The sequence below is a fragment of the Petromyzon marinus genome, chromosome 46, assembly GCF_048934315.1.
Source record: "Petromyzon marinus isolate PM22_M1 ecotype Great Lakes invasive population chromosome 46, UKy_Petmar_22M1.pri1.0, whole genome shotgun sequence".
In the NCBI taxonomy this organism is placed as follows: domain Eukaryota; kingdom Metazoa; phylum Chordata; class Hyperoartia; order Petromyzontiformes; family Petromyzontidae; genus Petromyzon; species Petromyzon marinus.
This window is the reverse complement of record NC_133712.1, coordinates 15,422,235-15,443,798: the sequence shown is the minus strand read 5'-3', so window position 1 is coordinate 15,443,798 and position 21,564 is coordinate 15,422,235. Positions and strand designations below refer to the sequence as shown.

The 21,564-nt window shown below is 54.7% G+C and overlaps 1 protein-coding gene across 1 annotated transcript in view; it reads left to right on the top strand.

Moving 5' to 3' along the window:
* LOC116952268 (protein Wnt-2b-like) overlaps nt 1–21,564 on the top strand; it is a 105,751-nt gene that overhangs the window by 29,564 nt on the left and 54,623 nt on the right. Inside the window, exon 2 of the mRNA XM_032971462.2 lies at nt 9,585–9,805. Within this exon, the coding sequence (XP_032827353.2) occupies nt 9,585–9,805 (221 nt within the window). The remainder of the gene's footprint in view (nt 1–9,584; nt 9,806–21,564) is intronic.

Sequence of the window (21,564 nt, the reverse complement as noted above, 5' to 3'; positions counted from 1 at the left end):
AAGGCCCCCACGCGTGCGAGGGGGCAACGCTCTATCCCCGCACAGATAGGAAACAGATGGCGACTATGAAAAATAATCATAGGTGTTTTGGCGTTACGATAGACACCTTTTGCAATGAATCGAGTCACTGCGTTAACCACACACGGTACCTGCGGTGAACATGCAAACAAAAACACGCGCTGATAATTGTGATGTTCATGGCCCAGTCTCACCACCGGTGTCAGACCAGAGAACGACGCTAAAAGGCGAACAGTACAAGGGCAATGCACGCATCAGAGCATTTACAGCTCGGAGTGAGCAGCAGCTATATGATGGGGATACCTTTTTTGCCAGTATCACAGTATGAAATATAAGAATGCGGTTTTAGCTGCTCACCCCCATATCTATTTGGCAGTTTGCACAGCTTAACGCAATGTAAATAATTGTACAACAGCGTGCCAATCCCTCAACAATAATTATTTTAAATCTTAAAAAGCAATATGAATTCATGAAATGTAAACACAAGCTGGGTAAATTTTGATTTAAAGCTTTCGTGACTGCAGGGATTCATATTCTCGGTTCTTTTGGTAAAGTCACGTAGAAGGGAAACAATAAAATAATAAAAATATAAAACAATAAAATTCTCACGACGTTTCGATTGCAACACAAGCAATCATCATCAGGTGTGAAAACCACAGCAAGAAAATTTGAAAAAAGTGGCGTTTTTTTATGTTAGCACCACGGAGAGCGATTTGGCAGTTATTCAGATGGACGAGTCCATATATGTTCGGAAAAGAGGAGGGAGGAGACGAAAATAATGGATGCGGTCTGAAAGCCACCCTAAGTGTGAACAATCAATTAATACCCGAAATGGTTTATCAAATCCTTCCAATGATTGCTAAGCCAGAATCCATCTTCTCGGTGGAAATTGTCTCTGTGTTTGTATATGTGGATAGCCTCATGAACGAATCTCTCATGGTAGCCAGATGGCTTGCAAATAACCGCTGTCTTGGAGAAGTCAATGTCATGTGAGCCTACTGAATTATAACAGTGATCTGCCACGGCCGAGGTGTTGGTACTACCGTGTTTTAGGTCTGCTTTGTGTTCACGAATGCGGTCCGAGACATGTTGTTTGGTTTATCCAATGTAACTACTACCACAGCAGCAACTTAGTTTGTAGACGCCAGGGTACTGTATGTCCGGAATTACATATTTTACAGACGGAACCAGATCACGGATTTTATGTAATGTGTTGAAACGGACCTGGATCTTGTGTTTATTCAAGATTTTGGAGATCTTTTTTGTGATCCCCGCAATGTAGGGTAAGTGATGGTTTTGAAAGGCTCCTCAAGAGGGTCCTTCTTCATGGTTTGAGTGATAGCTTTGTGGATTGTGTAGTCGGAGTAACCATTAGCCTTAAGAGCTTGGTGTACGTGCTTGAGTTCACTGGCTCTGTGTTCCTAGTCGGATATGCATTGGGCTCTATGGTGCAGAGTCTTGATGAGGGAATTCTTCTCGGATGGATGGTGGTGGGAATCTGATTTCAGGTAAGCATCCGTATGGGTAGCTTTCCTGTAGACAGAGTGGCTCATTGAACCATCAGGTTTCTTTTTTATTAGGGCATCCCAAAAAGGTAGCTTGCCATCTTTTTCGACTTCCATGATAAATCTGATGGCTGGGTGTATGGAATTGATGTGGTCGAGGAATTGGTCTAGAGCAGGCCGGCCATGTGGCCAAATGACAAAGTGTCATCCACGTATCTCTTCTATAAGGTTGGGCGCAAGGTGGCAGTCTGTATGGCGTCAGTCTCAAATTTCTCCATGAAAATGTTGGATACAACTGGAGATAGGGGGGAGCCCATTGGGGTGCCCTCAGTTTGTTTGTAGAAAGTTCCATTGCTGCCTCAAATATTGGAAGAAGTCACCGCCTGTGAGTGGCAGCGGCAGAGATGATCTCCCAAGCGAAATGCTGAGGGTGGCGTTTGTGCACAGACTGCCCTATATGACATCATAACAGCAATCTGGACCACTGGATGGGTTCCGCAGGATTGGAAGGATGCCCTGGTGGTCCCCCTCTTTAAGAAGGGGGACCGCACAGACTGTAACAACTACAGGGGCATCTCACTCCTCAGTGTGCCGGGAAAGGTCCTGGCAAGGATTATTCAACATCGCCTTGCCAGGCACGCTGAGGAGAGGCTTGCGGAGCCCCAATGCGGTTTCAGGAAAGGGCGGTCCTGCACAGATGTCATATTTTCTGTCTGTCTGCTACAGCAGAGGTGTAGGGAATTCCAGCAAGACCTTCATCTCTGCTTTATTGACCTGGTCAAGGCCTATGATACCATCAGTAGGCCTGGGCTCTGGGTTGTTCTTCGTGCTTTTGGAGTACCTGACCCTCTGCTCACGATCATTAAGAACCTTCATGATGGTGAGCGGGCCCGGATAAAACTATGTGGCCGGGAGTCCGAGCCATTCCCTGTACACCTTGGGGTGCGACAGGGATGTCCTCTGGCTCCCACATTATTTAGCATCTATTTTGACCACGTAGTTCGTGAAGCCTTCAATAGCTGTACCGGGGGAATCTCCATATGGCACAGATATAATGGGAGGCTGATCGATGCCCGGGTGCGGTCAAGAGATGGCTCCCTATTGCTCAACCACGTTATGTATGCCGATGATTTGGTAATAGCTGCTCATTCAGAGGAGTTGGAGACGCTGCTGCTGAGAGTGGAGCGTGCCACTAAGAGGTGGGGCCTTGCCATCAGCCCCACCAAAACTAAGCACCTGCCTGGGTATTTTGTACCATCGGTCACTCCACCCCCACAACTCCCAATCGGTGATGGGGCAGTTGTGGAGCGAGTGGAGAGTTTCCCATACCTGGGCAGTGTGCTTATGACCGGCTCCAGTTTAACAGCAGAGATCTCACTCCGAATCAGTCGAGCGGCAATATCTTTCCATCGGCTGTGTAACGCTGTGTGGAAGCTACCTGGTCTGCCGCTCCGCACTAAGCTTCAGGTCTTCTCGGCCACGGCCATTCGCTCCCTTCTCTACGCTTGCGAAACGTGGACCCCCCTAATGGAACATCTTCGCCGGTTAGAAATATTTAGGCTGGCCTGCCTACGATCCATCCTGGGTTTAACCAGACTGGATTGTGTGAGGAGCTCACAAATCCTTGAAAGATCTGGGCAAGGTCCCATCGGTGAGCTCCTCCGGCGGGCAAGGCTGCGATGGCTGGGTCATGTAGCCCGCATGCCCAACCACCGCATGCCGAAACAGCTTTTGTTCGTAAGGATCGAGGGGGCTAAAAGGGCGCGGCACGGGCTAGAGAAGAGATGGAGTGATGTGGTACAGGAGGACGTGGAGCTGAGTGGACTTGCCGATGACTGGTACCAGCAGTGTCAAGATCGGCCTCTGTGGAGGAGGCTCGTGAAGGACGCTACTGGGCAATTGGAGGTAGTCGCCCTCCAACAACAACGGAGGGCGGAGGAGCGACGCTCACAACAACGAGCGGAGCGCCGGGTGGCTAGGGCACAGCAGGTTGGCACAGTAGGGGGCACAGGTGGTGCATCAGCCAGTCATCTCAGTCAGTCGACCCGTGGCACCTGGGTCTGCCCCGTGACCTCCTGCCAGCGGGCGTTCGACACTTCACGTGGCCTCAAGGCGCACATGGCCTGGCACAAGCGTCGTGGTGACGTCACTGCTACTTAGTGGCGAATGGCGGTTGTTGTTGTGTGTATGTGTCTGTGGGTGTGTGTGTGTCTGTGGGTGTGTCTGTGGATGTGTGTCTTGTGGGTGTGGGTGTGTCTGTGGATGTGTCTGTGGGTGTGTGTGTCTTGTGGGTGTGTCTGTGGGTGTGCGTGTCTGTGGGTGTGTCTCTGCGTGTGTCTGTGGGTGTGTGTGTCTTGTGGGTGTGTCTGTGGGTGTGCGTGTCTGTGTGTGTCTGTGGGTGTGTTTGTGGATGTGTGTGGGTGTGTGTGTCTGTGGGTGCGTGTGTCTGTGGGTGCGTGTGTCTGTGGGTGACTTGTGGGTGCGTGTGTCTGTGGGTGCGTGTGTCTGTGGGTGTGTGTGTCTGTGGGTGCGTGTGTCTGTGGGTGTGTGTGGGTGTGTGTGTCTATGTGTGTGTGTGTTTGTGGGGAGCCGTAGCTGGGAGCGGTAGTGTAGTGGTTAGCGCGCTGCGCTACGAACCCGGCGACCCGAGTTCGATTCCTACTCACGGATAAGGCCAGTGACGATTACCTGAACCGGTCCTGGGCCTCCCCTAAGTTGACAAATGAGTACCTGGTGCGGTGTGTAAACATCGCTGCCGGCCTTCATAGGTGCTACTCGCTAATTTGCACTTTCCTCCACAAGCCTGTTAAAGCTACACGGGGGATCTTTGTCTTTGTTTGTGTGGAGGTGGTGGGGGGGTGGAAGCGGTGACACTGGGCACGTGTTTGAGGTGACGTGGTTCTCAACACGGCACGCGAGCGCGCTGACAAAGCCGTCCCTACTACACGTGCGACTCCTCCACTTGATCCTGACTGAGTCTCACTGCCGTGTCTCTCTCTCTCTCTTTGTGAGTGTTGAAGGAGCGTGTGTTTCTACCTACGTGACTTTACCGAAAGCTTCAAATCAAGATTGACCGAGTGTGAGTGTTGAAGGAGTGAGTGTGAGTGATGAAGGAGTGAGTGTTAAAGGAGTGAGTGTGAGTGTTAAAGGAGTGAGTGTGAGTGATGAAGGAGTGTGTGTGAGTATTGAAGGAGTGTGTGTGAGTGTTGAAGGAGTGAGTGTGAGTGTTGAAGGAGTGAGTGTGAGTGTTGAAGGAGTGTATGTGAGTGTTGAGGGAGTGAGTGTTGAAGGAGTGAGTGTGAGTGTTTAAGGAGTGTGTGTGAGTCTTTAAGGAGTGAGTGTTGAAGGAGTGAGTGATGAAGGAGTGAGTGTTGAAGGAGTGTGTGTGAGTGTTAAAGGAGTGAGTGTTGAAGGAGTGTATGTGAGTGTTGAGGGAGTGAGTGTTGCAGGAGTGAGTGTTTAAGGAGTGAGTGTGAGTGTTGAGTGTGAGTGATGAAGGAGTGAGTGTGAGTGAGTGAGTGTGAGTGAGTGTGAGTGTTGAGTGTGAGTGATGAAGGAGTGTGTGTGAGTGTTGAGGGAGTGAGTGTTGCAGGAGTGAGTGTTAGTGTTGAAGGAGTGAGTGTTAGTGTTGTGTGTCTCTCTCTCTCTCATCATCACCACGGTGGCTAGGAGATGTTAACTACCTCGCCCGGTATACAGGGGTCGTGGGTTCGATCCCGATCCCTGACGCATGCTTTGCGGTGTCTCTCACTCTCCCCGTGGTCGCGTGGATTTTTCTCCGGATCCACATTCACAACCAACATCAGGCGTTTAGAGAATTTGTCTGCTATCTATGAAATGTCCACACGATGACGATAAGCCCCCCCCCCCCCCCCCCCTCGTGTCGTTGAGCTATCAATTGCGGTGAGGTCGCTTCTGAAAAAAAAGCTATACAGCTCACTGGGCCTTATTTGGTCAAATACCAACAAAAACAATCGTTTCGATTTGTAGGGAAGTCAACCAGCAGTGGTTGTTCGACTCGCACACCGACCCCCGCCCCCCCACCAGCCGTCATAGGAACGTGGAATTTCCACCACTGAAAAACGTCGAGGCTCTCGAAGCCTCCAAGCGCGTTGGCAGTGACGAGCGGCGTGCGTCACTGCAGGCTTCCATCATGGTCGCCCTTGAAGTCCTTACGGGCGCGAAGGAAGTTCGACAACAACAACAACGACAACAACAACAACGACAACAACATCTCTTAGTGGCACGTTTCAGTCTCAGCAGCAGCGTCTCCAACTCCTCCTTTGAATGAGCGGCTATTACCAAATCATCGGCATACATAACGTGGTTGAGCAATAGGGAGCCATCCCTTGACCGCACCCGGGCATCGATCAGCCTCCCATTATATCTGTACCATATGGAGATTCCCCCGGTACAGCTATTGAAGGCTTCACGAACTACGTGGTCAAAATAGATGTTAAATAATGTGGGAGCCAGAGGACATCCCTGTCGCACCCCAAGGTGTACAGGGAATGGCTCTGACTCCCGGCCACGTAGTTATACCCGGGCCCGCTCACCATCATGAATGTCCTTAATGATCGTGAGCAGAGGGTCAGGTACTCCAAAAGCACGAAGAACAACCCAGAGCCCAGACCTACTGATGGTATCATAGGCCTTAAAGAGGTCAATAAAGCAGAGATGTAGGTCTTGCTGGAATTCCCTACACCTCTACTGTAGCAGACGGACAGAAAATATGGCATCTGTGCAGGACCGCCCTTTCCTGAAACCGCATTGGGGCTCCGCAAGCCTCTCCTCAGCGTGCCTGGCAAGGCGATGTTGAATAATCCTTGCCAGGACCTTTCCCGGCGCACTGAGGAGTGAGATGCCCCTGTAGTTGTTACATTCTGTGCGGTCCCCCTTCTTAAAGAGGGGGACCACCAGGGCATCCATCCAATCCTGTGGAACCCGTCCAGTGGTCCAGACTGTTTTTATGATGTCATATAGGGCAGTCTGTGCACAAACGCCACCCTCCCTCAGCACTTAGCTTAGGAGATCATCTCTGCCCGCTGCCTTTCCTGGTCTCAGACTCCGGATCGCCTTCAGTACTTCCTCAACAGATGGCACCTCAGCCAGCCACTCACAAGGGGTGACTTCTTCCAATATTTGAGGCACCGCAGCCTCAGCAGGGTCAGCCTCACTTTGTGCCACGATGTTTTCCTGGCTGAGGGATTTTTACTCCCCCAGGACCTCAGAGAAATGCTCAGCAAATCTTCAAACCTGTTCCTGGGGGTTGGAGATTGGATCACCGTTTTTTCCCCTCATGATGGTAATAGGTGTGGCGCTGCAGGTTACTTTTTTTATGGAGTTAAATAGAGATTTGTGATCGCGGGCTACTGAGGCAAACTCCATCTCCTCGGCAACCCGCGACCACCACCCATCCTTGCAGTGCCTCACGGCTCTCCGAACCTCCGAGCGAAGGCTGCGGTAAGCCTCCTCATTCTCTGACGTGGGATTCTGTAGCCGATGACAGTGGGCCTGTCGCTTTTTCTCAACCATCCTGAACACCTCCTCTGTCAGCCAGGATCTCTGGGGAGGTCTGGACCGCGTACCCAAAGCAGCCATTGCAGCTGCATGAGTCAGTCCTAAACCTCGCCCATTTACTCTCGACATCAGGAGGAGTCGGGGACGATGCCAATGCCAGCCGCAAGCGATGATGAAATTCTCGCTTGCAACTTTCATCAGATAACTGAGACCAGGCCACTTGAGGTTGGAATGGGGTCCTGGGTCTATACCGGAGTTGAAGAATGGCAGGCGCATCTTACAGATGACTAGTAGATGGTCAGAGGGCAGATCAGCTCCACGTTAGGTCCTCGTGTCAAGGACATGGGCTCGCATCCGCTGGTCCGTCACTATGTAGTCCAGCAGATGTTCTTGCTTGGACCCGGCATGCATCCATGATGTTGTGTGGATGCGCCGATGCCGGAACAGCGTGTTGGTAATTACAAGCCCATGGGCTGCACAAAAATCTACAGCCTCCTACCGTTGTTATTGAGCTGATCTGGCCCATGCCCTCCAATCACTCCAGACCAGGTGCCAGCATCATGACCAACTCGGGCACATCCACACACACACATCCACACACACACACATCCACACACATCCACACACACATCCACACACACATCCACATACACACATCCACATACACACATCCACACACACATCCACATACACACATCCACACACATCCACACACACATCCACACACACACATCCACACACACAAATACAAAGATCCCCGGTGTAGCCTTCACAGACATTTGGGGCAAGTGCTGTTAGCGAGCAACTATGAAGGCCGTCACGGCACATTATGGGGGTGGTGTGGTCAGACCACGCCTGACCGCCTTTGTCTTTCCGAGTGGTGATGTTTACACAACAACCAGGGGTGAGCGAGTGGGGGGGGGGGGGGGGGCTAGTGTTGTCAACACAACGCACGTGGAGGTGGCAGAGGAAGCGATTGTTCCCGTCTCCGCGTTCGCCAAATTCCGGACACACTCTCACTCACACTGTCACTCGCATTGTCACTCACACTCTCACTCACACTCTCAAACTCTCTCTCTCACACTCTCACTATCACACTCTCTCTCACACTCTCACTCACACTCTCTCACACTCTCTCTCACTCTCTCACATTATCTCTCTCACACACTCTCTCTCACACTATCTCTCTCTCCCACTCCCTCTCACGCTGTCTCTCTCCTTCTCACACCCACACTCTCACTCTCTCTCTCACACTCTCTCTCACTCTCTCACATTATCTCTCTCACACTCTTTCTCTCACACACTCTCTCTCCCACTCCCTCTCACGCGGTCTCTCTCTCTCTCTCACACCCACACTCTCTCACACTCTCTCTCTCTCACACCCACACTCTCTCACACTCTCTCTCTCCCACTCCCTCTCACGCTGTCTCTCTCTCACACCCACACTCTCTCACACTCTCTCTCTCACACTCTCTCTCTCTCACAATCTCCTTGAACGTTGGGGGGGGGGGGGGGCGGTCAGGCCCTCTGCACCAACACAAACGGTGCACTGACTTTCACGTTTTGACCGGTCGACTTTAAGCGGGCGATGGTGCGTGACGACGCGGCGCTCGCGTTGCACGTGCCGCGGTGTGGCGCACGTGGCGGTGTGGATCACGTGGCGGTGTGGATCACGTGGCGGTGTGGCGCACGTGGCGGTGTGGATCACGTGGCGGTGTGGCGCACGTGGCGGTGTGGCGCACGTGGCGGTGTGGATCACGTGGCGGTGTGGCGCACGTGGCGGTGTGGCGCACGTGGCGGTGTGGATCACGTGACGGTGTGGCGCACGTGGCGGTGTGGCGCACGTGGCGGTGTGGATCACGTGGCGGTGTGGCGCACGTGGCGGTGTGGATCACGTGGCGGTGTGGATCACGTGGCGGTGTGGCGCACGTGGCGGTGTGGATTACGTGGCGGGGTGGATCACGTGGCGGTGTGGATCACGTGGCGGTGTGGATCACGTGGCGGTGTGGCGCACGTGGCGGTGTGGCGCTCGTGGCGGTGTGGATCACGTGGCGGTGTGGCGCTCGTGGCGGTGTGGTGCACGTGGCGGTGTGGTGCACGTGCCGATTGCGCAATGGCGACGTCGCTGTACTCGATGTTGGTGACCCCGCATCGAAAGTGGCACCAGAGCTGGTGCCGCTGGCAGCAATAAAATTGGTTTAAAAAGTCAAAAGTCTCTCTCACACTCTCTCTCTCACACTCTCTCACACTCTCTCTCACACTCTCTCACACTCTCTCTCACACTCTCTCACACTCTCTCTCTCACACTCTCTCACACTCTCTCACACTCTCTCACACTCTCTCACACTCTCTCACTCTCTCACTCTCTCTCACACTCTCTTTCTCTCTCACTCTCTCTCTCTCACACCCTCTCACACTCTCTCTCTCACACTCTCTCACTCTCTCACTCTCTCTCACACACTCTCTCTCTCTCTCACGCTGTCACTCTCTCTCACTCTCTCTCTCCCACTCTCTCCCACTCCCCCCCCTCCCGCGTCACAGGTTCATCGGTGCCCTGGGCGCCCGCGTCATCTGCGACAACATCCCGGGCCTCGTGGGCAAGCAGCGGCAGATCTGCCAGAAGCAGCCCGACGTGATGCGCAGCCTGGCCGAGGGTGCCCTCGACTGGATCCACGAGTGTCAGCACCAGTTCCGCCACCACCGCTGGAACTGCAGCACGCTGGAGCGCGACCACTCCGTGTTCGGCAGGGCCATGCAGCGCAGTGAGTGCCTCCTGGGGAGAGGGGGGGGGTGTGGAGGCGGGGGGGCTACCCCTGTAGAGGAACGGAACCGGGGTGGCTGTGTGATATTAACTCCCTCGCTTGGTGTACAGGAGGTCGTGGGTTCAATCCCGACCCTGACAATGCCTGCTGCTGTATATTTAGAGTTTGCGCATCTCTCTCTCTCTCATCATCATCACGGTGGCTATGAGATGTTAACTCCTTCGCCTGGTGTGCAGGAGGTCGTGGGTTCAATCTCGACCCTGACGATGCCTGCTGCTGTATATTTAGAGTTTGCGGTCTCTCTCTCTCTCTTATCATAATCACGGTGGCTATAAGATGTTAACTCCCTCGCCTGGTGTACAGGAGGTCGTGGGTTCAATCCCGACCCCTGACGATGCCTGCTGTATATTTAGAGTTTGCGGTGTCTCTCTCTCTCTCTCATCATCACGGTGGCTATGAGATGTTAACTCCCTCGCCTGCTGTACAGGAGGTCGTGGGTTCAATCCCGACCCTGACGATGCCTGCTGCTGTATATTTAGAGTTTGCGCGTCTCTCTCATCATAATCACGGTGGCTATGAGATGTTAACTCCCTCGCCTGCTGTACAGGAAGGCATGGGTTCGAGAGGGGGTGGGAGAGGGGGGAGGAGAGAGGCGAGGAGAGGGGTTGGGGGGCGAGGTGGTGGGAGATGGGGGAGGAGAGGGGGTGGGAGATGGGGGAGGAGAGGGGGTGGGAGATGGGGGAGGAGAGGGGGTGTGGAGGGGGGAGGAGGGGGTGGGCGAGAGGTGATGAGTTCGCCGGCGGCCGTCGTCCTGGGTAGAGAATCCTCCAGATGGATCCGGAGGATTCCAGCCAACACCCAACTTACGGACACCCGCAATTACGAACACCCGCACTTACGAACACCCGCACTTACGAACACCCGCACTTACGAACACCCGCACTTACGAACACCCGCACTTACGAACACCCGCACATACGAACACTCGACTTACGAACACCCGTAGTTACGAACACCCGCACTTACGAACACCCGTAGTTACGAACACCCGCACTTACGAACACCCGCACTTACGAACACCCGCACTTACGAACACTCGACTTACGAACACCCGTAGTTACGAACACCCGCACTTACGAACACCGGGGTTGGCCGGAGAGGCGAGACGGCCGGGTTGGTTGCTGGGTGGCTTCTTGCCATGGCCAACGATGAGATGGCCGATAGCGACGCGAGGCCTTCATCCAGGATGCCGCCCCTTTGGACTAACCGTCGAACAAAGAGGCGGTCGCCGCCGCGTTTGGCGCGGCGCTTTCAGACGCGCTTCTGCGGCCGTCTGGAACGCTCTTCCTACCGACATTAGGAAGCCACTGGGAGCTATGATGCACTTTTACATCGAGATTTAAAACTCGTTTCTTTAAAACTGCTTTTTGTGTTTAGTTTGTTGTCCTTCCCCACCCCCCGTACCTCCGATTCGCACGATTCGCTACGTACGGTGCGGAAAGAGGTTCAACGTACGTGCATACAGCAGTGGATTAATCATGGATGATGCAAATAAAAACGTTGACTAGACGTGGTTGCCGTTAGGCGCTTAACTCACGCCAACCAAGAAGGCGATTGAGAGAATGCTCCTCCTAATGACGATGGTGATGATTACGTCACTGATTAATGCAGGGAATATTTGGTGTCAAATGACGTTTTGACGAGCGATTTGCGTGCATGGCAAAATGTTCATCCAGTGGTGGTGGTGACCCGTCGAGACGACGGTAAAAATGGGCTGATCGTACGAGGAACGCGTTCGATCCCAACGTAGCGTGCGTCACGCACGCACACGCGTGTGCGTGCATGACGCACGCGTGTGCCACGCAGACACGCGTGTGCCACGCAGACACACGCTGTGTACCACGCAGACACACGCTGTGTGTCACGCAGACACACGCTGTGTGTTCCGCTGTTGCGCCACCTCCAGAGATGGCGTTGTCGGAGGGTCGCGATGTGCAGTGGCCATTGGCCACCCCTGCGGCCACGGCGATGTCAACTTCACTCTGCAATGACCGGGCACAAAACTGCCCTGCAGTCCAAGGGAATTTCCCGACATGCGAACGTCCGACCTAACGAACATCCCGCACTTACGAACGAAGCGCCCGCGACGCGTTCATGAATTGTAACCATCTCGTTCGCTCGTGACTCACGAACCGAACGGCGCGACTTTTCGTGCCCACCGTCACCACCGTCACGCTTACGAACGTGCGGATGCATTCGTACGTCACGCGCTGCGTGCAGGTTCGCGTCGGTTTCATATTCGTTGTTTCCACGTGTCGCCACGTGCTTTGCTATGCACGTGTGTGTGTGTGTCCTCCGTGGGGAGCGGTAGTGTAGCGGCTAGCGCGCTGCGCTACCAACCTGGCGACCCGGGTTCGATTCCCGCTCACGGCCAACACCCAGTGACGATTATCCGAACCGGTCCTGGGCCTCCCCTAGGTCAACTCAGCCTGAAATGAGTATCTGGTGCGGTGTTGTAAACATCGCCACTGGGGAGACAAAGGCGGTCGGGCGTGGTGCTGGCCACCCATCCCCTCGTGTACCGTTCCGGCCTTCATAGGTGCTCGCTAACAGCACTTGCCCCTATGGCCTGTCAAGGCTACACGGGGGATCTTTGTCTTTGTCCCCCCTCCAGCCTGGACGCCCTGACAAACGAGACGACGTTCCGTCACCGGCAACACGCAGAGGCGGTTGTACCCTGCCGGTCGGTAACTCTTCCAAGCACCGTCACGCGGGGCCTTAACTTCCAAGCACCGTCACGCGGGGCCTTAACTCGAAACGATTTGACGCGCGAGCTCCGACCCTGTTGGTGTGGCCTCTCAACCTGGCTCACCCCCCCTCGCCACCCCCCCACGCCCCCCCGCCCCCCCACGACGCATAGGCCATCGCGTGAGACCCCCCGCGCGGAGTGAGCGGTCTTCGCCGGCGGGGGGGGGGGGTGAAATCGTAAATAACGGAGCCGCCCCCGACCGGAGGGAGGGGCCCGCTGTGTACACACGCCATGAATTCACTTTACGGACGCGTAACGCGAACCATTGCTTCACAACAACAGCGGCCGCGATGTAAACTCGGAGTCGAAACTCGCTCTCCGCTTCACGCGTGTGTGAGCGTGCGTGTGTGACGGGGGGAGGGAGCGGTGGCGTAGCGGTTAGCGCTACGCTGTGCTACGAACCCGGCGACCTGAGTTCGATTCTCGCTCACGGCCACCAACACCACCAGTGGCGATTATCTGAACTGGTCCTGGGCATCCCCTAGGTCGACTCAGCCTCAAATGAGTACCTGGCGCGGTGATAATGGTGGCCGGGCGTGGTGTTGTCCACCCACCCCCTCGTGTGCCGTGCCGGCCTCGTATAGTCTTAACAGACTCGTATAGTCTTAACAGACTATACGAGGATCTTTGTCTGTGTCTTTGTTTTTTAAAGTGTGAGCTGCTCTGACCAGCTCCGGTTTGACAGCAGAGGTCCCACTCCGAATTAGTCAGGCGGCATTATCTTTTCATCGGCTGCGTAATACTGTTGTGTGGAAGCTACCTGGTCTGTCGCTCTACACGAAGCTTCGGGTCTTCTCGGCCACCGCCATGCCCTCCCTTATCTATGTTTGTGAAACTTGGAGTCCCCCAATGGAACATCTGTACCTGTTATAGACATTCAGGCTGGCCTGCCTACGATCCATCTTGGGTTTAACTAGGCTGTATTGTGTGAGGAGCTCACAAATCCTTGAAAGATCTGGGCAAGGTCCCATCGGTGAGCTCCTCCGGCAGGCAAGGGCATACGGGCTACATGACCCAGCCAACGCATGCCGAAACAGCTTTTGTTCGGCCGGATCGAGGGGGCTAAACGGGCGCGACACAGGCTGGAGAAGAGATGGAGTGATGTGGTACAGGAGGACGTGGAGCTGAGTGGACTTGCCGATGACTGGTACCAGCGGTGTCAAGATCGGCCTCTGTGGAGGAGGCTCGTGAAGGACGCTGCTACTGGGCAGTTGGAGGCAGTCGCCCTCCAACAACAACGGAGGGCGGAGGAGCGACGCTCACAACAACGAGCGGAGCGTCGGGTGGCTCAAATCCATCGAGTTGACACAGTAGAGGGCACAGGTGATGCATCAGCGAGCCATCACAGTCAGTCAACCCATGGCACCTGGGTCTGTCCCGTGACCTGTCAACAGCGAACCTTCCACACTTCACGCGGCGTCAACGTGCACTTGGCCTGGCACAAGCGCCGTGGTGACGTCACCGCTACTTACTGGCGTGTAGCGGGCGCCGTTGTTGTTGTTTGCGTGTTGCCCAAGGGCTTAGCCTCCCGTGTTGCCCGTTGGACAATGCGCATGCCGACAACTTTTTACTTATATAGAGCGCCTCCCTTCACCCAAGGCGCTTGCCATAGTTCAACAAAACGGTGGCGAAATTGAATGATTTATAGATGGCGGGAGCGCCCTGGGATTGAGGAATAGGTGTCCGCGATAGAGGGGTCGCGTAGGGGTCACGAAAGGACGAGAGGGGCGGGCCGGGAAGGGGTGGAGGGGCGAGCGGAGGGAAGAGGATGGTGAGATGTTAACTACCTCGCCTGGCGTACAGGAGGTCGGGGGTTCGATCCCGACCAAGACACCTGCTGCTGTATATTTGGAGTTTGCGTGTCTCCCTCATCATCATCATCACTGTGGCTAGGAGATGTTAACTACCTCGCCTGGTGTACAGGAGGTCGGGGGTTCGATCCCGACCATGACGCCTGCTGCTGTATATTTGGAGTTTGCGTTTCTCTCTCCCCGTGGTCGCGTGGATTTTATTCTCCGGGTGTTTCCCTCCACATTTACAATCATACATTGAGATTACTTAGGTTATTTTGGTGCTGTGAATGTCCAAATGATGTGCCACTTTGTTGAGCTATCATTTGTGGCCAGGTCGCTTGTGGAAAATAAGTTCATACCACGGTGGGCTTTGCTGGTAGGATGGGGATGGTTTATTGTTGTTTGTTGTTTGTGTGATGTGTTTACCTTTCTTGTACTTTGCACCACGATCGTAGTTTTGTTTGCTGTTGTGACGTTCTTACCCCGTGCACCTACTGGACATCTGAGAACAAAGAGCTTCATAGCTCATCGGATTCCTCCTGGAGCATAAATAAACATTCCCGATTCTCACTCACGGGCGAGGGAGAAGAGGCCGAGGCTTGAAGGGGGGGACCGGCAGGAGGCTGCGGGCTGGATCATCGCCGCATCATCATCCACTCATCAGTGGGACAGAGGAGAATGTCTACAGGCCGCCGACCCCGGCATGAACAAAATCCTGCCGACGACGACGAGATGATGATGATGATGAGGAGGATGGAGGTTGCCCCCCCACCTCCCCACCTGGCACGTGGTTGCTGATCTCGTCCCGCCAGTCGCTCGCCCGCTCTGTGCAGGCGACGCGAGGTTCGTGCTAGAATGTGTGGTGGGGGGGGGGGGGCGGAGCGGTGGTTGTAGCGGTGAGCGCGCTGGCCTACGAAACCGGCGACCAACACCGGTGACGATTATCTGAACCGGTCCTGGGCTTCGTTCGATCGGTCGACTCAGCCTCCAAACGAGCGCCTGCCGCAGTGGTGCGTGCGCACCGCCACTCGGGAGACAAAGCGTGGCCGGGCGTGGTGCTGGCCAGCCACCTCCACCGTGTGCCGTGCCGGTAGCCTTCTTCGTAGGCGCTCGCTAACGGCACTTGCCCCAACAGCCTGTTAAGGCTACACGGTGCGCTTGGGGGATCTTTGTATTTGCGTGAGAATGCTGCTGCTGTTGCTGCTTCAGGAAGGGACCCCGTCTTCCAGTTCGTGCCATGTGCGAGGCGACGTTGCCGGCGTTTTCCAGAACGCCTCTCGCTGGGCGTGCCGTGCGGGTGTCGCGCCTCGCGCGTGCCCGCCACGCAGGGCAAAGCCAACACCGTACTGCAGAGCTGGGCTAGGGCGATGGCGTCGTCCTGCTGCACGATTTAAGACGGGAAGCAGGTGGATCGCTTCACTGTTCTGGCAAATCGCCCGATGATGCTGGACGTGATTACGGGCGAAACGTCACGGCACTCAGATTGTAAATGCTGTGGATTTACTCTCCAACACTCCGGTGGGCTGAAGTGGCCACTAATCGGCACTTTGTTTACGCAACGAATCTCTTACTAATTGTCTGTGTCGGGTGGTGAAGGGTTTCGACAAATGAATACCTACGCGATCTAACCCAAAAAACCTTGATTATGAATAATATTGGTCGCGAAAGCCTACGCGTTAAAAAGGCCTATAGAGCTCTGTGGGACCTCACCTGGTGAAATAAAAAAAAATGGTTTTGAGTTTTGGCGTTCGCGGCGCTGCCACGGCGGCTGGGTGCAGTGGTAACTCGGGTCTTGTCCACATCGCCTCGCAGTGTCCCTCTACTCCTCTGTAGAAGCCTCGTCCGTCTCGTCTGGACGGTGCCTATCTCCTCCGGTCATCTCTCCTATCTTGCACACAAAGGCTAACACCAGTGGCTAACACCAGTGGCCAATTGCTGAAACGGTCCCGGACGTGCCCTAGGTCGACTCAGCCTTTCAATGAGCTGGTGCAGTTTGTACGCATCAGCACTGGAGAGACAAAGGCGGCCGGGCGTGGCGTTGGCCAACCCACCCCTTCTTGTGCCGTGCCGGCCTTCATAGGTGCTACTCGCCAACAGCACTTGCCCCAGCAGCCTGCTAAGGCTATCGGGGGTGGGGGATCTTTGTCTTTGCGTGCATATGTGCCTGTGCGTGTGGTACTGCCGGCATCTGAAGCTCAACACCAAGCGAACCGGGGACAACGACCCTTGATTGGGCATGTTTCCAGCACAACTGGCATGGGATGGCATGTATGCCACTGCTGAGACTTGGGGGTGCCCGACATAGCCAAACTAAATCCGTACGTGTTGTTTGTGCGCCAAACAACACCGCTTGGCGTCGATATTTTTTTTATTTCCGCGCTTGGAATCCGTCGTCTGCGGAGTCCCAAAAAAGCGGGACGTCCGCGTCGGTGAAGGATTTTAGTTGCATCGAGTGCAGTTGCTTATCTCCTCTTGACGGTCCAGAGCCAATGGTGGACATTCCACGTTCTTATGGCGAGACTGGGCCTGTCTACAGTATAACCACTCTCGATTTTATCGATCTGCGGAGGTTCAATGAGATTCGTCAAACTCCGCACCACCACCCAACGCAAGTATTGAACTCGCGACCATCCCACTGCGATTCCTCTGTACAGCCTCTTTGATTCTCGAGCGTGCGTGTCCTTGGCTTACTTGGGCGCTTGCAAGCAACGCGTTCAGAGCGGCGGTGGAGATGTTAACTACCTCGCCTGGTATGCAGGAGGTCGTGGGTTCGATCCCAAACCCTGACACCTGCTGCTGCTGCTGTATATTTGGAATTTGCGTGTCTCTCTTTCTCATCATCATCATCATAACGGCGGCTAGGAGATGTTAACTACCTCGCCTGGTATGCAGGATGTCGTGGGTTCGATCCCAAACCCTGACGCCTGCTGCTGCTGTATATTTGGAGTGTGCACGTCTCTCTCTCTCATCATCATCGTTACGGTGGCTAGGAGATGTTAACTACCTCGCCTGGTACATAGGAGGCACGTGGGTTCGATCCCAAACCCTGATGCCTGCTGTTGTATATTTGGAGTTTGCGGTGTCTCTCTCTCTCTCTCTCCCCGTGGACGCGTGGATTTGTCTCCGGGTCCTCCGCTTTTTCTCTCCACATTTAGAAGCGACATCACGCGCTTAGAGCATTTGACTGCCATACATTTCCACGTGACGATTAGCCCACTTTGTTTAGCTATCGTTTGTGGTCACGTCGCTTCTGAAAACGAGCTACATAGCTCAGTGTGGGTCTTACCGAGCAAAGTAGAAAACAAAAAGTTTGTTGAAATTCGCCAGGCGACATCTGTGGTGGCTACGCTGTTGCACGCGGCTGACTGTAACCCAGCACCGTTGAGGCGGCAGCGAGGGTTGGAGCCGCACTCCAGGCTCGCCAGGGGGAAGGCGGTACAGCCAAGTGTGGACTAATCGCCGTCCGTTTCCATCTGTACGGGGGGAAGGGGGATATAGCATTGCCCCCTCGCCTCGCGACAAGTGCTATACCCCGCCGTGCCGCCCTGGCAACTCAATGCGGGCGCTCCGGTTTCCACCAGCCGCGTGGTACCACAAAGGCGGCTCGTCATTTTACACCTTGCACAGGGGTCAAGGACTCCCTCCTGGAAAGCGTGCCCTACAGCTCGGCGTGGCCCTCCCCGGCTTCCTTCATTCATCACGCACAGGCCACCGGGGGCTATTGCGCCAAGCGCGTGACCCCTTGCGACGACGTCTCTGGTTGATTTGTTCGATCCACGGATCACTGGTGGGGGGGGGGGGGGAGGGTGGGGGGGTGTTGACCGGGGGGGCGCCGCCATCCCTTTGAGCGGTCGCCGGTCCTCGCTTTGAACGTCGAACCGCCCGCCGGAGTGAGCGCAATTCTGCCGCTGGATGGTACGCACCATCTTTCTTTTTTAACTCTCGTTATTGTTTTTTAACTCTCATTATTGTTTTTTTAACTCTCATTATTGTTTTTTTAACTCTCATTATTATTCACGGCCATTGGGGCAGCGTCACCTTCAATGAAAGAGGCGCGCGCGACCGCCGGGCACCTCTGAGTAGCACGGTTGGCCACGTACGGTGCGAAGGAAGTTCGACGTACAGTGCGTACAGTGCGTGCGGCCCGCGCGGACGAACAGCGGCCCATGATCTGGTCGAGCGCAGGGCGCAAGCGAGCCTCAGCGAGCCTCAGCGAGCCTCTGTGTCACAGCGCGGTCCCCTCCAGCACCACTGGAACCCCGGTTGCCGTGTGGCAGGGTGGCGTGGCTTCTGCAGTCGCGTGATGTGTGGGAAGGGAGAGGGGGGTGGGTGAAACCAATAGCACCCTCGGTAGGTGCTGCTGTAAACACATTGCTGTTATATCTTTGCATCTCTCATCGCTCGTCCATCTCTTCTGTGTATATACTTCGTGCCTGTCTCGCTCATATCCCTGCCGAATGCATCTGTCATCTCTCCGGCTTATACCCCTTCTGAGTCGTCCACCTGTCCGCTCTCTTAACTTCCAACTTATCTGAAAATATCTCCCCTCCGTATCTTCAATCTCGCCCGAATGGGTCTCCATTCATCGCTCTCCAATGTTACCAATGCCTCGTGATTAATGCGCGCGTCTCCGGCGTTTGCGTGTAAGTCTCTCGGGCTATGTGGGGATGCCGAAATCCAGGGGGGGGTCGCCAGTTCGATTCGATCTTTTCCGGCAGCGTGGCAGAATGGCGACGCCCGTGCCTCACAGCAACAAGGTTCCCGGGTTCAATCCACGACTAGGGATGCCTTTCCGCGTGGAGTTTTGAATATTCGCCTCCTGTTCTGCATGGGTTGGTCTCCTCCAGTTTCTCTGATCTCCCCACCTCCCTCGCCCCCCCCACCACCGCAGCTAAAGCATCGTACAACATTCCAGTGCCGTAGAATGAAAAATAAATGAAATAAATCGGCGACGTGCAAATCCCCCTCATTTTGCGATTGCACCTCGCGCCAAATGCGGTGGACAGCGAAGATTCCCGTGCCGCCGTCGGCGAGGGCTGGGGCCATCGGTTCGCAAATCTTGCCGACGTCCAAAGTTTACCCGCAGGGGTGGGGGGGGAGGACATCGCTGCCCACTGCGCCAAACTCCGGCACCACCCTCCCGAAAAAAGAGGAGTCTTCGGACTCGGCGAGGCTTTCGTGGGCGAGCAAGCGTAAACGTAAAAAAAAATTATAATAATAACAACCATGCTGCCCTCTGCGCCAAAAAAAAAACTACGGGCTACCCCTGCCTGACAGCCTCGTGCGAGTGTTTATGTACGCGTGGGCGGAAACGGGCGCGAGCAGAGGAAACCCACGCGCGCGAGGGGGCAACGCGGTATCCCACGCATGCGTGAACGGGTGGAGTTTACTCCACTGGCTGTAACCGCCGTTGCCTGGTGAGCACGAAGTCGTGGCGCCTACCGACGGGCGCGGTTCGGCTGCGGACGGTGCGAAGTGCTGTGACATCTCCTCGGCGCCCCCACCCCCCCCCCCCCCCCCCACAGAGAGGCAGGGTTTTCCCCCGACTTCCGTAGATCGTTCCGTAAAGCCACCGCCGGAAAATCGGTGACCAGCTCGCGACGGCCCAGCGGTGATGCGGTGCCGTCGTGCCATCGACGGCACCGGCCGCGGTGACCGCGCGAGCGTCTTTCGCTCGCGTGGCGTGCCGGAGAGAGAGAAGACGAACCCTTGCCGATCAACGCCCGGGTTCTTGATGTCCATGCACGTGCGTCGAACTTATTTTGCACCCACACGTAGCCCGGCGCGCGAGTCACCTTCGGCCGCTCGGCGGCATTGGTCGAGCGCCGTTGGGCCGCTTCCGGTGGCGCCACCGCTTGGTTTCGCGATCGTCGGCCGGCGTGCGACCGGTCATCTTCCCCTCGCGGCGAGCGACGAGCGGACCCGGGCCGCGCGACGACGTCCGAACGCGATGATATTTCGACACCAACGCGGTTGAGAGACTTTGACTCGACTCGGGGTACGCAGTGATACTCCCTGGACAGGTTAACCAGGTCAGCCGCGGGTCAGCCGCGATTGTGAACGGAGGAATTGAAATACGGGGCAAGCCGCTCCACGCTCCTCGCCCGTGACTCACTGACCAATTGCTCGGCTTCAAGGCCTCACCCGCGTCACGTCGGCCCGGGCCCCGTGACCCCCATCAACCTGCCTCGCCCATTGCAGACGTGTGACGCGTGTTGCCGGCCGAGGGGCGATGCTGGCTTGAAGCCACATCGTTCGGCGCACGGGGCGCAAGGAAGCCGCTCACGGCAACAACATTCCACGTTCCTGTGGCAGGGGCCAGTGCGGCAGCCGCTCTGATGAAGTGGGCAAAAAAAGCACCCTGAGTAGAATCGCTTGCAAATTCTCTGGAGACGAACAAAATTCGCATTTCGCACTCAAGGTTGATACGAACAAATCAAGGGTCGTGCACAGTAAGTTTGCGATGCAAAGTGACATTATTATAATAATTATTTGAAGGACACATTTTGCAAACATTTTACCGGGGTACTGGGGCAGTTGCTGAAGGCACAGTTTGGGGAGTAAAAGTCCGCATGAACCAAGCATGCTCTGATAATCATCAGAGCATAATCTTTGTTTTTTTCGGTAAAGTCACGTAGAAATAAGAAAAAAAAATGACATAATATACGACGTTTCGATTGCAACACAAGCAATCATCATCAGGTAGAGGAAACACATAACCGCAGATATATATACATACCTTAAGTAGAGGGAATTAACACAGATATTCCAGGGGATACAGAGAGACGGTTACGTGTTTCCTCTACCTGATGATGATTGCTTGTGTTGCAATCGAAACGTCGTATATTATGTAATTTTATTTTGTCTTATTTCTACGTGACTCTACCAAAAAAAAAACAAAGATTAATTCCCGCAGTCACGAAAGCACCAAATCGAGTCATCAGAGCATTAATCTAAGTAGAGGGATTTTTTTTCATCAGAGCATCTTTGTTCATGTTCACCGCAAGTAGTCTCTGTGTGTGTGGTTAATGCAGTGACTTCGTTCCGTGCTCAAGGTTGAACATCTTAATACAGCTCCTGTTTCATTGTCAGAAAGGGTAAACACATTGTTATTTTTATTACTTTGATACTTTAAAAAAAAAGGGCCCATGCTATAT